Genomic DNA, 15,234 nt, shown 5'->3' on the forward strand with positions numbered 1-15,234 from the left:
TAGAACTCGACTAGTTTCCAGATATGGGTCTCAATAATCCAATTCCAAGAAGTTTGAAGAGTGAATCAAAGTATGTATTGAGTTAGAACTCGTGAGTTCGGGAGTACCCCACCGTTTTCGAAGTGAAAAAAAAAAAAAAAAAAAAAAAAAAAAAGAGAAAACGAAGTTTTTGATAAGATACTAACAACCAACTTCAATTTAGGAAAGCTGCCAAAGTTCTTTCGTCGTTTATAAAGCCGAACCAGGTTGCCGGCCCGGATCAGATCATTCCTCCAAACATTTTGAAGAATGCCAAAGGACTTGCAGTCATCACCGTTTTAAAAGCCGGATTTCTTTTCTCTGGGAGAGCAGGTTCTGGTGTTATAGTAGCAAGGTTGCCTGATGGAAGCTGGTCTGCACCATCTGCCATTGTCACTGCAGGAGCAGGTGTAGGGGGTCAAATTGGTGCAGAAATCACTGATTTTGTTTTCATTTTGAATTCAAAAGCAGCGGTTGATTCTTTTGCTCAATTGGGTTCAATTACCTTGGGTACCAATATATCTGTTGCTGCAGGTCCATTGGGTAGAAATGCCGAAGCTGCAGGTACTGCTTCATTGAAGAGTGCTTCAGCCGTTTTTGCCTATTCTAAAACCAAAGGTTTATTTGCAGGTGTTTCATTAGAAGGTTCAGCAATTGTGGAAAGAAGAGATGCAAATCGTAAGTTTTACGGTCCTAATTGTAAAGCAAGAACTATTTTGGCCGGCAGAGTTGATATTCCACCTGCTTGTGATTCCTTAATGAGAGTTTTGGAAAGTAGGGTTTTCAATAATAGATTACCTTATGATGACGATGAATTTTATAATGATGATTATTACGATGATATCCCTTCTCCATCAGAATTCTCAGATACAACCTCTGAATATTCATCAAGAAGAGGTGAAAGAAGAAGAGGTGGTGCAGCAGGTATCCATTCAATGGGTAGTAGAAGATATAGTGATGAATATGGCTACTCTGATGATGATTATTCTGATGATGATTCTTATTCAAGAGGTGATTACAGCAGATATAATAGAAAACATGGTGGTGCAAGTGGTGGTAGCTCAACAAGAAAGGCTACCAATTCTCGTAGATCAGCTTGGGAAGATGATATTTATGATAATTCCGCTTCAACCAATTCGAGAAGACGAACAAATAGTGATGTTGATAATTTAAATTCTAGATTTTCCAATACTAGAATAAGCTCAAATGGGGCAGGTAGTCCGTCAAGACCTTCATCTTCTAAACCATCATTTGGAGGTTCAAGCTCTGGTGCTAATGGTAATCAAGCAATAGCATTATATACTTTTAAAGGTGAACAAACTGGAGATTTACCATTCAATAAAGGTGATGTAATTGATATTTTGAAAAAATCAGAAACCTCCGATGATTGGTGGACTGGTAGAAATAACGGTACTACCGGTATATTCCCTGCGAATTATGTCCAATTAATATAAGAATATATGTACAAACAATCAAAACAAAAAAAAAGTTATTTTTCTAGATTGAATTTTAATTTTATTCTTATATAATAATATATGTTAATTATAAACTCTTTTTGTTTTTAAAAAAATGGATAACTAACGTAAGTAGAAATCAAGATAATTGGAAAACCTCGTTTACGAGATGATTTACCACAGTTTTACCTTCTTCAAACTTGTCATCTTGATATCTTACGATAGCAGCAGCATGAGCAGCTTTGGTATTTCTGATCAAAATGGGGAATTTATTCCAAATGAGAGTATTCAATTTTTCAATGATGAAATTTTGTTGGGGTGTTAATTCTAATTTGAACTCATCACTATTGGGTTTTAATATTTCTTTTGATGTGTCTCTATTATGAATACTATAACCATCGGTATACTCGCTATTCATGGCGTCGTAAACTGATTCAACAAAAGTGTCGGTTTGATCTTTTATTGTATTATTAATTTCTTTTCCTAGTGCTTCCAAATAGTCATTATTATCATGACTATTAAGCAGATTTTTGGGCATTTCAAGATCATCAAAAGAGTTATTAGTATTATTGGAATCTTCATTTATAAAGTCATACAAGTAAATCAAACTATTTGAGCCATCTTTGAAAAAATCATTAACTCTTCTATTGAGTTTAAATCTTTGAAATAAGGAAGAGCCAATGAAGAAAATACTCCATAAAGGTGTAAATAATAACAAATTACCCAAAACTTTTAACCAATTGAATTTTCTGATAAGAAATTTTTGAAATTTAGAACCTTGATCGAAATTATCCGAAGTAGGTGGAGCAGCCTTCTCATAACAAATAGGTTTACTGAAGTCAATAACCGTGGGTTCATAGTTCTTAATGTAATCTAATTTATATGCTGATGGGTTCTCATTGGACATTGAATTGAAAGGATCAGCTTCCTCAATAGCAGAGGTAAACCAACATGTTCTCTTATCATTAACTATGTTAGCATATAAGGATCTATACTTGAACTTCTGCAAAGCTTTGAAAAAAACCGAATTGGTTTCAGCCATCCACACCAATAAAGGTAAATCATTAACATTAGGTAATTTACTCGAAGGTGAGACGATTTTGGAATCTTTAAGAAATAACTGGTAACCAGAATGGGCTAGGAAATGAGGTACTATCTTGTTGAATAACTTAACTGATATATTTTCTCCAGGTGCTAATACCCCAACATGAGGAGAGCAGAAACTTATAAAGTTTATGGGCTCAATGTTATCAAAATACTTTTGAAAATATAAAATACCCAAAGCAAATCTTGATATCAACCCACCAAGAGAATAACCAATAATCAGAAATTTAGTTACTCGATCTTTTGAAGCGGTATTATTCGATAAACTCACAGTTTCTCTCAAAATTTCATCAGCAATTCTCTTCCCATTAACATCGATTCCATCATAAGTTAAAAATCCAGAATGTGAGCCTGTCTTATAAATAATTACTTGCTCATGTTGCAGAGCTTGCTCATTAAAATGATTTTCGAGTTGTTTTTCAATGTACAAAAGATGAGATGGGTTTCCCCAGAGCCCATGAACCAACACAACAAGATGGTAATCGACCATGACCTTATTGAAGTATTCAACTAAAGTTTTTGGGTAGAAACTAGTGGGTTTAAAGGTAGTCGTGATCTTATTGTTAAAGATAAGAGATTTCGTTATCTTTTTTTGGAAAACTAAACCTGGAACCAAAATGCGAAGTTTTGCAAAATCGTCAGACGATCAGATTCGCTTAGTGAAGAACAGACTAGAAGAATATCCAGTATGAGACGTATAAGCTACTTTTACAAGGGGAATAGAAAAGGTGAAAATTCAACACAAGTGTAAAAGGTATTACAAGGAGCCAACAGTAAATATGAGCTGATCTCTTGAAAGTTGGATATTTACTCAACAAAAAAAGCTGACAGATTTGAATGCTTTTTATACCCCCAATTAAAATCAGCTAGTTCTTGAAAAGGAGCTTAGTAATACAAAGTTGTGAAATGTAAACATCAAAGTGAAACATCACGTCTTCACTTCGCGAAACAGTTAGGTTTTGCCAGAAGGTATTGCAAAAAGTTGAAGATACAACCAACAATTAAGTTGAATTTATTGAAATTAGCTATTTACACATAAGTAAGGAGGTTTTTATTTTGAAAGACACTTTTCAATGAGTAATGCAGTTGCGACACTTACATTCAACGAGTCGACTATGCTATCAATATCATCGTCGTTAACATGGCGACTTTTCTCTAAGCCAACCAAAAAATCGGCCCGAAGCTTAATATTGGTTCTTACGCCGGCACCTTCACTACCCATCACCAATAAAATAGGCATTTGCTCCAAAAGATCCGACAAATCGCTCGTTTCAACATACTTGTTAACCAAGTGCTTGGAATAGTTCTCGTTCAAGTCCTTTAATTGATCAGCAGTGGGTTTTGCATCTGCCACTAATACCCCCCATCCGTTTCCTTTGGCGTCTTCCAAGAAGGGAATGGCATTGTCATTTTTATATATTGACATTAATTCAAGAGCTCCTCCACTGGCTTTACTAGCGGCTGGTCCTAATCTAGCACTATCATGTTCAGGTACTATAACAAAATCAACCCCTAAATAATAAGCCAGTCTCATGATGGCACCTGCATTCTGAGGATCAGTTATCCCATCCAAGTATAATGCTAAGGGGAATTGTCCTTCCTTTCTTGCTATTTGAAAACTTTCAGTTGTACTATTTCCGTAAGATTCCTCGTAAAATTTTAATTGATATTCTCCTTCCTTATCAACCTTCAACAATGATTCCACAAGAGGTGGTGAGAGTTTTCTTGTTTCTAATATAACTCCATTATGTACTCCTCTATCACTGATCCTATCCAAATTCTGCCTCAAAGGTTCATAAGTTATTTTAATACCAAAATTCTTACATAATTGTTTGATCTTTAAATGTTTGTCATCTTTACTATCTTTGATCGATTCTAATGCAATTAATCGGTTGAACCCCCCTCTTTTATTTGACATTAATGCACTTAATACTGGATGAGTACCGTACAAGTAATCACTCATTGGATTTTTGATCAGTTTCCAATTAACTAAAGGTGAAACTTCTCTTTTTGGTTTCTTATCTAGCTTTGATGATTCATGCTCCACACGAAGAGCTCTCAATCTTCTTTGACGTTCAACTTTTTCTTTGAGCTTCTTTCTTTGATCTTCACTTATATTACCATACTTTCTCATGAAAAATTCATCTTTACTAATCCCTCTTTCTTCCCAAATCTTCTTTTTGTTAGTCTGATCCGGGAAACTTTTATCGAAAGTCCTTGACTTATTGAGCTTCTCTTTCGGTATTTTCACTTGAGAACGAAAGGTTGCATTACTGATCGTACTTTGACACAAGCTTCTAATACTCACTATGTTTTTAACCATTCTGTAACCGTGGAGAAGTTGGAGATGACTTGAATTTTTTTCAACTTGGTTCTTTTTTTTTCCCTACTCTCTACTGCGATACCATTTTTACAAATAAATATATTAATCAATAAATAATATGAATAAATATACAGAGCTAGAATAAAACACCTTTGGTACTTGGAACTTCGTTAGTACCATTTGACGAAATTGCCTCTTTAAGAGCCACGGCCAATGCCTTAAAGGCAGACTCAGCTCTATGATGATCATTAAATCCTCTTAAACAATCAACGTGTAAAGTAATAGCAGCAGCTTGAGCAAAACTTTCTAAAACATGAGGAATCATTTCACAAGATAAGTCACCGATTTTTTCTCTTTTCAAACCTAATTCAATAACCGCATAAGGTCTATTTGATAAATCAACAACTGCTCTACTCAAAGCTTCATCCAAAGGAGCAAACCCAGTACCAAATCTTTTAACTCCTCTCACCTGGCCCAAAGCCTTATGGAAAGCCATACCCAAACTGATAGCAACATCTTCCGCAGTGTGATGATCATCTATGTGAAGATCTCCAATACATTCAATAATTAAGGACCAGCCGGAATGTTTGGCTAAAGCATGCAACATGTGATCGAGAAATCCCACCCCAGTGTGGACCTCAATGAGCTGGGATGATGTGGATTGTGTAGCATGTCCCAGTGATTCACCACCATTCAATTTGGCAGCATTCTTCTCTTCAAAAAGTGATTCTTCCAATTCAACTGCCCCACCATCGAGCGATATGGCAATCTGGATCTTGGTTTCGTTGGTGATTCTCTTGATAGTGGCTTCTCTAGGCATTTCAGCAACAACACTAACTTCTTTCTGGTCTTCTACTGGAGCTTATAAATTCAATATATCAATTTTTCAATTTTTCAATTTTTCAAATTTGATTTTTTTCCTTTATGACTCTTTCTTTTGACTCCTGATTTGCATCCATACACCACCAGTTAACTACTAGATCAACTTACCAGCTAATACCAGATAAATAATCAACTAATATTGGTCTAATTTGAATCTGGGAAGCTCAGTCAGCACCATATGAAACTACTCCCAACATATATTTCCACGGCTCCTTCATACATTAGTTCTTAGCACTGATTAATAAGAAAAGCGTGTTTTTTTTTTTTGTAAGGTGTACGGTTGTTACAGTTTTTACAGAAAAGAATCGATCAGATAGATGGCGTTTTAGGGTTATATCAATACGTGGTATCAGCTAAAAAACATTCTTTATAGGCCCTCTATACCCGGATAGTGTCTAGAAATATTCAGCCTACACGTTGTTAAGCAACTCTCACTTATTTATATTATTATTTAGTAAAGTTGAGTGTGTTCCAACTAGAAGGAAGAGATCAGAATGAGTTCGATATCACATTATAAACGAACCGAAGTCATTGGACGAGGGAAGTTTGGGGTTGTTTATAAAGGCTTCCATAAGCAAACGAAGCAAGTAGTGGCCATCAAGGTTCTTAATCTAGATACACAAGAAGATGAAGTGGCCGATGTTCAACAGGAGATTCAATTTTTAACTGATTTGAAGACGGTTCCCAATGTGACACATTACTATGGATCTATTCTTAATGATACGAAGCTCTGGATCATAATGGATTACTGTGCTGGTGGGTCAGTCCGTACTTTGTTGAAGGCAGGTATCTTCGAAGAACGCTATATTGCGGTTATAGTAAGAGAATGTCTCACTGCTTTGCAAGCAGTTCACAAATTGGGAGTTATTCATCGTGATTTGAAATCGGCCAATATTTTAATTACAAATGAAGGTAATGTACAACTCTGTGATTTTGGGGTTGCTGCTAAAGTTACTAGTAGTTCAGTCAAAAGAACAACCATGGCTGGGACTCCTTATTGGATGGCACCTGAAGTTATTCGTGAAGGTGATCAGTATGATTCAAAAGCTGATATATGGTCCCTTGGTATAACCATTTATGAAATTGCCACCGGTAACCCTCCGTATTGTGATAAAGATGCAATGTGGGCAATGCAAATGATTTCAAAACTGACTCCTCCTCGTTTAGAAGGTCGTGAATATTCTGCTGCATTGAAAGAATGTATAGCATTATGCTTGGATGAAAGTCCCGTTGAGAGACCTTCAGCAGATGATTTACAAAAATGTAAATTAATGAAATTTTACCGTAATTATCCGACTTCAATTTTAAAAGAAATAATCTCAAAATATTTACTTTGGAGAGATAAGAATTCTTCGAGAGAATCAGTTTTCCTAAATTTAAATGATGATTTACAGCAAACTCAAGATAGTCCTGGTAATGATAATACTAATCTTCAAGTTAAATGGGATTTCGACTCCTTAAGTAGTCGTGAATATATCATCGATAATGATATAAGTATGAATAAAGTTACTGATTCTTATGATGGTGAAGATGGTTTTAAATCACCCCAAGATCCAAATACCGATACCCTTAGACAGGAAGGGTACTCAAATAGATATAATAGCTCGAAGAACAGTACAATAAACTTGAATCGATATAACGATCAATCAAATAATGCTACTTATCCAAATCAGAATACCCAAAATACAAATACTTATCACCAGACAATAAAAGCTTCTTCAGAGATTCCTAAATCACTACAATCTTTATTCGAAGAAAATTCTCCAGAAATTAATCCCCTTCCTAGTACAATAAGCAGTAAGGATTTCGAATTACCTACTAGCTTTGCAAATTTGAATGATAACCGCGTTGAATCCCCTACCATTGAAATCCCTGATATGGACAATTTAGCTAACTTTGCTAGTAAAAACTTAAATCAAGCAAATGGCACCACTTCTAACCCTTCTAACCATCAATTGAGTCGACCTCCAGCTTTACACCACTCCCAATCAGCTTCAGCAGCCTTGGAGTCTAGATCTTCCGCCAATTCCACTATGAATCGTCCTAGGAAATTAACCATTTCGAATACTGCTAGTAGCTCCATTTCAAATTTGAGTAATCAAGAATCGTTACATTCCCAAGACTCTCCTCTTGTTCCTGACCCTCAACAGCAACAACAAGCTATGCCCCACACGCCACCTTATACTAGTAATCACATTCATTCAAAAACTCCTTCTCCTGCTCCTCCTCCTTCATCAGCTTTACTTCATGAAGCAAGTGGAGCTAATACAGGGTCTCCTTCGAAATCTATGCGGGCTTTACATTCAAACAATAACCCCTTATTACAGCCCATTAACATGAAGCTTCCAGAATCATCAAATCTAACAGCATATAGCTCCAAATCAACTAACGATGCCCCAAGTTCAGGATCCACAACAAATCCCCCATCTACTTCCTCAACAGCAGCACCAACCAACCACCCCAAGCCTAGAAAGGGCAAACCAAGTTTACACATTCAAATGCCTACTCCTTCCACGACATTCAATAGTTTGTCTGCCCTTACAAATAATGAATACGAACAGGACGTCAACAATGAAAATACAGACAGTGCAGTAAACCAGTTTGGTGTAAGTATTTCTCAATTAACAAACTTCCCTATGACTATGACTCCTGTTGCCGAAAGAGAAAATCCAGCTGAAGAACATGCTCATCAAAACAGGGAACGTACCGAGTCTACATCTTCAATTGGACAAAGACACTTCACCACTAATATACAAACACAACAAGTCCAAGGGCAGAAGAAGTCAGCTTCAAATTCCGCTCCAAACACGGCTCCTATAACCACCAATACAACGGGATCTAATCTTTTCCTTCCAAGAACCACTTCTCTAGGTGGAACTTCTCCATCCTCAGCTACTGTTGTCTCCAAAACGAAATTCCCACTAATCCCAGCTATAAACCCAGAATTTTTCATGGACACTGTACCTAAAGACAAGTTGATCAGTGAATTGGATTCTATGATTAAATCATTCAACCAAGGCTTGGACGCGTTGGAAGATGGTTTATGATTTTTCTCTATTGCATTTACTCATTTATTCTTAAGTAGTCACTCTGACCCTAGCTAGATTTATCTTTCAAAAGCGAAACACCAAAGATGTATGGAATAAGAGAATCCATCTATTCTCTTGTAGGTTGCAAACTCTTTATTTGATAATATGCAGTACAACCGAAAGTATGAGGAAAAAAAAATAAATACAATACTGAAGAAATACTTTTCAAAAATCATTGATGAAAAGATAATTAAAACTTATTTTAAAAAATCATATATATAAGAATAGAGATATTGATCAACAACCATGCCGCCTCGTATGAGACGTCGTATTGCATCGGCGAAAAGAGAGGAAATTGAACGAGAACAAGAACAGCTATCTCGAACAATTGTTCGTCCTTTTGAAACGCTAAATGGTTTGCCGTTATCGTACAATGCCCCTCCAGATGGTCATTATGAAGATGCTTTCAACAATCCCTTGACTATTAAAGATAGCGCTGTTTTATATAATTCACTACTAAGATCGCGATACAACTATCTTCATAATCCTCCGATGTTTAAACTATTTTGGGTGAAACAAAGTTCATATGCTAAGAAGTTAGCTGAACAAGAGAAGGAGAAAGAAAAAGAAGATCCAAGAGGGCATCATACTGCATCCAATGTGGGTCGTGGTAGAGCACATCAACTGACTAAAGATCAAAATGAAAGAGTTCCAGTATTAGGGAGTGAAGTCAGTGCTAGAGATGTAATGGTTAAACTATGCGATGGTTCTTTCAGTTTAGGTCCTCATTTTTTCCAAATAAGATTGTTTATAGTCAAAGATGACCGTCCAGATAAGCCAGTAAGGAAAAAGGAAGATACTAACCTACCAGATGAAAAAAAGGTGGAAGAATTGAATAATTCTGAAATCAGGGAAAGTGACCCTCAGAGACCGGACACCGACAGAGCAAATATTGGTAAATCAAATAGTTTGGGAGATTCTTCTTCAGATAAAACTTTACCTGGCGGACCGAAAGCACAAGTGAATGATACTGAAAGCAAAGATAAGAATATGGAAGGGAATATTGACAGTCTTGGACCTGCTGATGAACAGAAAGAAAATAAGAGTGTAATAAATCAAGAAAATAAAATAGTGGAATCGAATCCCATTCAACCTAAAGAAGTTTCTGAACCAAAAACCGAAACTTATAACAGTGAACCAAATGAACCCGGGAAAACGGTTACAATTCCAACTACAGACTCTGACAAAGCTGCATCATCTGAACAGGGCTTAAACAATAAAACGACGGAAGATTCAAGAGACAAAGACGGTGACGTTGTTTCCAAAGATATTGAAGAAAAACAACCGATTTCAACAAAATCAGATACAAATGAACAAAAGGACCCCAAACCTACAAACATTGATTCAGGAAACGAAGTTAAAGGGAGAAGTGAAAGCTCCTCACTGTCTTCTACAGGAAAAGAAACCTTAGCCTCAGATGCAACAGCTACTGATCAGACTAAAGCTGAGCCTAAAAGGTCAACAAATGATGAAATATCGAATTCCAACAATATAATTAAAACCGGACCCCCACAACAGCCCTCAGCAGAACTGAGACCATCTGAAACACACACAGTAGCTACTTCGCTGGCTTCGAGTGATACTACCAGACCGATAAGCACTCCAGCTCAACGCCCTCAACTGCGTGCACCATCGTCTGACATGCGCTCAGTTGAAAACACAATCATGATATCCAACTTGAACGCTATTGCTAGAAGAGAAGAATCTTTGAATGATTTAATGAAGACTGTTGCTTCAGGAAAAGCATCCCAAGAGCAAATAGTGTTATTCAAAGGATACATCGAAAGAGCGAGAGCCATGGGTCCTCAACCCGAGCACGCAAATTTATTTCCAAATGGCATATTACCCAAGCAAAAAAAAACGAAACAAAACAAAGTTCCTAAGATCCCAAAGCCTCCCAAAGAGAAAAAGCCTCCCAAGGAAAAGAAGACAAAGGAACCCAAACCTCCAAAAGAAAAGAAACCTAAAGAACCAAAAACTCCAAAACTTCCTAAGGAAAAGAAGATCAAAGATCCTAAAAAGCCTAAAGAGCCTAAGGCACCTAAACAACCGAAATCCAAGATCCCAAAAGAACAGAAGCTTACAGCATTTCAAGAAAAGTACTTATATGACGCTACATTACTTTTCGAATTTGTGGAAAACCCTAATATAAGATACTTATTACCTCAGTATTCAATTTGTGAAGTTGTTGACACTACAAATGACCATGGTGCAACCACAGTTCGTACTGATAATGAAGACGTTTCGGATACCAAGGATATTTTGATGAGTTTTCTTTGGATTCATAACAGCGATGAAGTAGAAGACTACGAAAAGAAATTGGGTGAATATGAAAGAGCTATCAGAGAACGTCATGAAGCGGAAGAAGCAGAGAAGCGGAAGAAGATTGAAGAAGAAGAAGCAGCGAAAAGACTTGAAGAAGAAGAGAAAAAGAAAGAAGAGGAGCAGAAAAACCCTGAAAGTCTGAAAAACCCTGAAACTGGCGTTGAAAACACCGAAAAGAATTCCGAGACTAAACTGGAAAATAATGAAACCATTGAAAATGGTGAATTGAAGACAAAAGAAGCTAGTAACGACAAAGCCGACGAAATTTTCATAAAAGAAGAAGCAAAAAATGAAGAGACAGAAGACGCCAAAGAAGAGGCAAAAGAAGAGGCTAAAGAAGAGATAAAAGAAGAACCAGCGGAAGAAGTCGGTAACCCTGAGTTGGATCTGGCTGCAAAACCCAAAAGAAAAGCCCCTCCTCCAAGAAGAGGAGGCCGTAAGAAAAGAAGGGGTCCTGTTCCAAGAAAGGCAGCAGAGAAGAAACTCGAGCCTCCTAATGAACCGGAGTATAAATACACTGCAATGACATTCAAGATTAAAGAGATACCAACTAGATTAGTCCCCTTAATTACCAATAGTGTTAAGCCAGTGCATGAAGTCCGTGAAAAAATGGAGCACATTTTGAAAGTTGGAACACGCTTTAATAGCTTTAATTTATGGTATCAAGTTGATGGAAAAGTAGATGAAGAACTCGCTGAAAGTTTGAGAGTCAATATCGTTCAAGAAGAAAAGAAAATGCCTGGTGTTGTCCCAGCACCCGTAACTAATACAGCATCTACTCAACAGGGAGTCAAAAAGAGAAAAACAAAAGCTCCAACAAATCCTCGCCCCAAGAAGTTAAAATCTGAACAGGAAAATCCCGAAGGCAGTGATAATCAACCAAATAAGGGTATTAAGGATACCGACGAGATAACAAGTCATGAAAATGTTTCTAATGGTTCCGAAAATAATAATGAAGGATTGACTGTCAAAACAGAGGAGTCGACAATGAGCGTGTCTGATAAACCAGATGATAAAGAAAGCGTCGCTGAAACTGTTCCAGCCAATAATTCAAATGATTCCCTGAAGGGAGAGAATATCGAAGTAGCCAAAGACACCGAAGAGAACGAAGACACTAAAGAAGCCAAAGGGCCCGAAGAAAAGACCCCAGAAGACAAAAGGACCGAAGAAGAATAAAGTCAGTTGCTTGAAATAAATGTACAATAGTTCACAGTGTATAATTTAAAATTTATTTATATATGTACCAAAATATATTTATAGATATGTATTTACATGATTAATTTTTTGTGTCGGAGCTAAGAATACCCAATAAGTTTTCTAAAGAAGAATTATCACTATTTCTAGCGTCAGCATTATCGAAGTTTGGATTAGCAGGAGTGAAAGAGTTCTTAGAATTTAATGGGATATCCATTCTATTCATCCAAGAACCAGCTATAACACCTTCGGAACTTATTCTAACTTTACCTTCATGGTTTAATTCTGCTTCTCTTAACTTGAATGGCATGACAAATTGTCTTGAGTGTTTACCTGGATAAGATTTACTGTAATTTGATTGTAAAGTGACACTACGATCACTAAGTTGGGAGACAAATCCACCAATGGCGGCTTCCCTATCATCAACCAATCTACCTGGAGCAATGATATTATATTTGACACCATTTGGAGTATTTGATAGTCTACCCTTTTGAGAATATGAAAAACCAGCAGTACCTTGAACTTTTGATGCAATAGACGAACGGGCAGTCTTACCTAATTTTCTAGTGAAATCAGACACTTTAACTTTGTTTTTGGATACACCACGATCAGATCCAATGAATTCTTTCAATAATCTTTCGATATTTGCAGGATTATTGATTAAAATTGCTTCAGGGTTATTTTCAAGCAACCAATTTTGAAATTTACTATGTAATTCTGGATTTTTACGAATAATTTTAAGAACATCTCTTGAAGAGGCATCATTTTTCAACTTGAAAGCAGATAATATATTTCCGTCTTCCTCTAAAGAGCCGAATGATTTAGATTTAGTAACTTCAGAAGGAAATAAAGGATTTGGTTCGTTTGGACGTCTTTTCAAAACCATCCCGCTTTCTTTAAATTTCAAAAGATTATAGTATTGACCGGAATACTTTTCGACATCGGGCATACCTTTGAAGTTATCTAAATCATTGAAAACAACATGAGAACGTCCAACTTGACGAGGTAAACTGGTTTTCAAACCATAGTTAGATCTATGAGCACTAGATTGGGGAGTATGAATGATTTGATGGGTTGGAACAGAAGTGCTTCTTCTCAACTTGGGACTCAAAGGGGATGCCACTTGTGCAACCTTGGAGTTTTTCAACAACTTAAAGAGCTCTTGATTATTCATTTCAGAAGTTTACACTGACTCTCAAGACTCTAGTAATGATTATACTCTGATACTGTGAATTTTTCAAAACTTTTTCAAAGTTACTTTTGTACAATTTTTGCGCACTCTAAAAAAAAAAAGGATTACCCGGATGGAGGATTACAAAGTAGTATATAATGTCATTATTCATTCATGAAGAGTTAACAAGCGTAGGAGAAGTTTATACCCAACCGGTGGACTTCAGGGTGGTTTGTTAGAGGGTTGAGGTTAATTTTCACCCCTGTGCTGACCAAAAAGTCTTTACACCGACCTTCCCAAAGAAATTTTACCATTTTATCATTTAGACTTGTAGAAGCTTTTAATACGCTTGAAAAATCACTATCATTGACGAGGTTTTGGAAAGCTGTCATGACAGACTCATTTGAAAACTGGTTGAGGTGCTGATTTTTGCGCAGATCCGATCTTGATAGTAAGTTTGGATTTATTGAATAATAATCATTCAAATCTTGTATAGGATTTATTATAACATTTTGAGGATTTCTTTGATCTTTGAAAGGAAGAATTGGAACGTTTTTATCTGATTCGCTGAACTGATGATGATTTTGTATATGATTAGTGAATAATTGAGGAGTTTTCATTTTGGAGTAGTTATAAAGTTCAAACCCAAGGGATAAATTACTGGCGTACGAAAAGAAGTTAAAATCATATTTAGAACTAAACGTTGACGATACCGAAGTTTTAACATTGTAAGTGGAAGAAATGTGACCTAATATTGGATTACAAGATAAAGTCATCGTTAAAGGTTTACCGGTTGAAGTTGAACGAGTTGAATAACGTAAAGCAGTAGATAAACCAGGACTCATTGATAATGCAGCATACCATATTTCAGTACCAATAGAAATGACCGAGTTATCAAATTTTGGAATCAAGGGAGAATTCGATGAAAAACTCTTCTCTTTATTAATGCCAAAGTTATATAAACAACGGAATCCCATTAAAGCTTCATTGGTAGAATAAATAAACTCTCTCAGATATCTCGAAGTGTTTTTCTGTAAATATACAATCAAGGTCCCATTCTTCTCCAAGATTGGGTTATTAATGCACTTTATCAATAATTGGTTTGTATCGGAAAATCTCTTGATGATCATTGCTTCTAGCGCCGATCCCGGGAAGTACATTCTTCCATATAAAAGAGTCTTATTGTTCTTGATTATATTCAGTTGGTAAGAAGTAATCGGACTGGGTTCAATGATCCTGAAACCGGCTATGGCATCTTGCAACGAGATATCCTTAGTCCCAGTTGTATTTTTCAATGGATACGACGAGTAAAGATAAGCAAGCGACCCATTGATGATACGATGGTTCGACAACGTGAACGAAGACGCCAGATGCTCGGTGGCTTTCGAAGATATATCCAATTTGCAACCATTGGGGATGGGGAATTCTAAAAGGGCTTGAGAAGTCGCCGTTATGTTGGAATAAATGTTATCTTCGTTCCAGTTTGTCGATTTGAAAAAACATTTTTGTAGGTATTCCATGTATGTATACATTTAAAAAGTCACCCGCGTATTCCAACCAGATTTTCACCATCCAATTGCTCCAATAACAAGGGGTATTCGGCAAGTAGTTGATGCTGTTTGCTTTGGTTCTAATTGTATTTGTTTATTTATTTTTTTTTTTTTTTTTTTTTTT

The 15,234-nt window shown here is 36.4% G+C and overlaps 8 protein-coding genes across 8 annotated transcripts; 3 read left to right on the forward strand and 5 right to left on the reverse strand.

Annotated features, from left to right (window-relative positions):
- Positions 1–23: 23 nt before the first annotated feature.
- On the forward strand, positions 24–1,472 carry HYPBUDRAFT_101452 (uncharacterized protein; the record flags this gene model as incomplete). Its single annotated transcript, XM_020218126.1, has 2 exons — positions 24–70; positions 203–1,472. 2 exons carry the CDS (start codon positions 24–26, stop codon positions 1,470–1,472), a joined length of 1,317 nt encoding a protein of 438 aa, XP_020079185.1.
- Positions 1,473–1,611: 139 nt separating this feature from the next.
- HYPBUDRAFT_101424 (uncharacterized protein) lies at positions 1,612–3,066 on the reverse strand (the record flags this gene model as incomplete). The annotated part of the gene is made up of 1 exon (XM_020218123.1): positions 1,612–3,066. One exon carries the CDS (start codon positions 3,064–3,066, stop codon positions 1,612–1,614), a length of 1,455 nt encoding a protein of 484 aa, XP_020079186.1.
- Positions 3,067–3,627: 561 nt separating this feature from the next.
- HYPBUDRAFT_102893 (uncharacterized protein) lies at positions 3,628–4,899 on the reverse strand (the record flags this gene model as incomplete). The annotated part of the gene is made up of 1 exon (XM_020218231.1): positions 3,628–4,899. One exon carries the CDS (start codon positions 4,897–4,899, stop codon positions 3,628–3,630), a length of 1,272 nt encoding a protein of 423 aa, XP_020079187.1.
- Positions 4,900–5,029: 130 nt separating this feature from the next.
- Positions 5,030–5,817, reverse strand: HIS3 (imidazoleglycerol-phosphate dehydratase). The gene has a single exon (XM_020220573.1). It carries the CDS (start codon positions 5,717–5,719, stop codon positions 5,036–5,038), a length of 684 nt encoding a protein of 227 aa, XP_020079188.1. The 5' UTR covers positions 5,720–5,817; the 3' UTR covers positions 5,030–5,035.
- A 458-nt stretch (positions 5,818–6,275) lies between these two features.
- On the forward strand, positions 6,276–8,910 carry KIC1 (putative serine/threonine protein kinase; the record flags this gene model as incomplete). The annotated part of the gene is made up of 1 exon (XM_020223921.1): positions 6,276–8,910. One exon carries the CDS (start codon positions 6,276–6,278, stop codon positions 8,826–8,828), a length of 2,553 nt encoding a protein of 850 aa, XP_020079189.1. The 3' UTR covers positions 8,829–8,910.
- Positions 8,911–9,074: 164 nt separating this feature from the next.
- On the forward strand, positions 9,075–12,439 carry HYPBUDRAFT_151583 (uncharacterized protein). Its single transcript, XM_020220574.1, has one exon. It carries the CDS (start codon positions 9,117–9,119, stop codon positions 12,369–12,371), a length of 3,255 nt encoding a protein of 1,084 aa, XP_020079190.1. The 5' UTR covers positions 9,075–9,116; the 3' UTR covers positions 12,372–12,439.
- Positions 12,440–12,471: 32 nt separating this feature from the next.
- HYPBUDRAFT_133051 (mitochondrial 37S ribosomal protein bS1m) lies at positions 12,472–13,589 on the reverse strand (the record flags this gene model as incomplete). Its single annotated transcript, XM_020219504.1, has 1 exon — positions 12,472–13,589. The coding sequence occupies exon 1, from the start codon at positions 13,561–13,563 to the stop codon at positions 12,472–12,474; it is 1,092 nt and encodes a 363-aa protein (XP_020079191.1). The 5' UTR covers positions 13,564–13,589.
- Positions 13,590–13,662: 73 nt separating this feature from the next.
- On the reverse strand, positions 13,663–15,172 carry MDM10 (Mdm10p). Its single transcript, XM_020219505.1, has one exon. The coding sequence runs from the start codon at positions 15,090–15,092 to the stop codon at positions 13,743–13,745; it is 1,350 nt and encodes a 449-aa protein (XP_020079192.1). The 5' UTR covers positions 15,093–15,172; the 3' UTR covers positions 13,663–13,742.
- Positions 15,173–15,234: the final 62 nt, after the last annotated feature.

The sequence above is a fragment of the Hyphopichia burtonii genome (genome assembly GCF_001661395.1).
Source record: "Hyphopichia burtonii NRRL Y-1933 unplaced genomic scaffold HYPBUscaffold_1, whole genome shotgun sequence".
Lineage (NCBI taxonomy): Eukaryota > Fungi > Ascomycota > Pichiomycetes > Serinales > Debaryomycetaceae > Hyphopichia > Hyphopichia burtonii.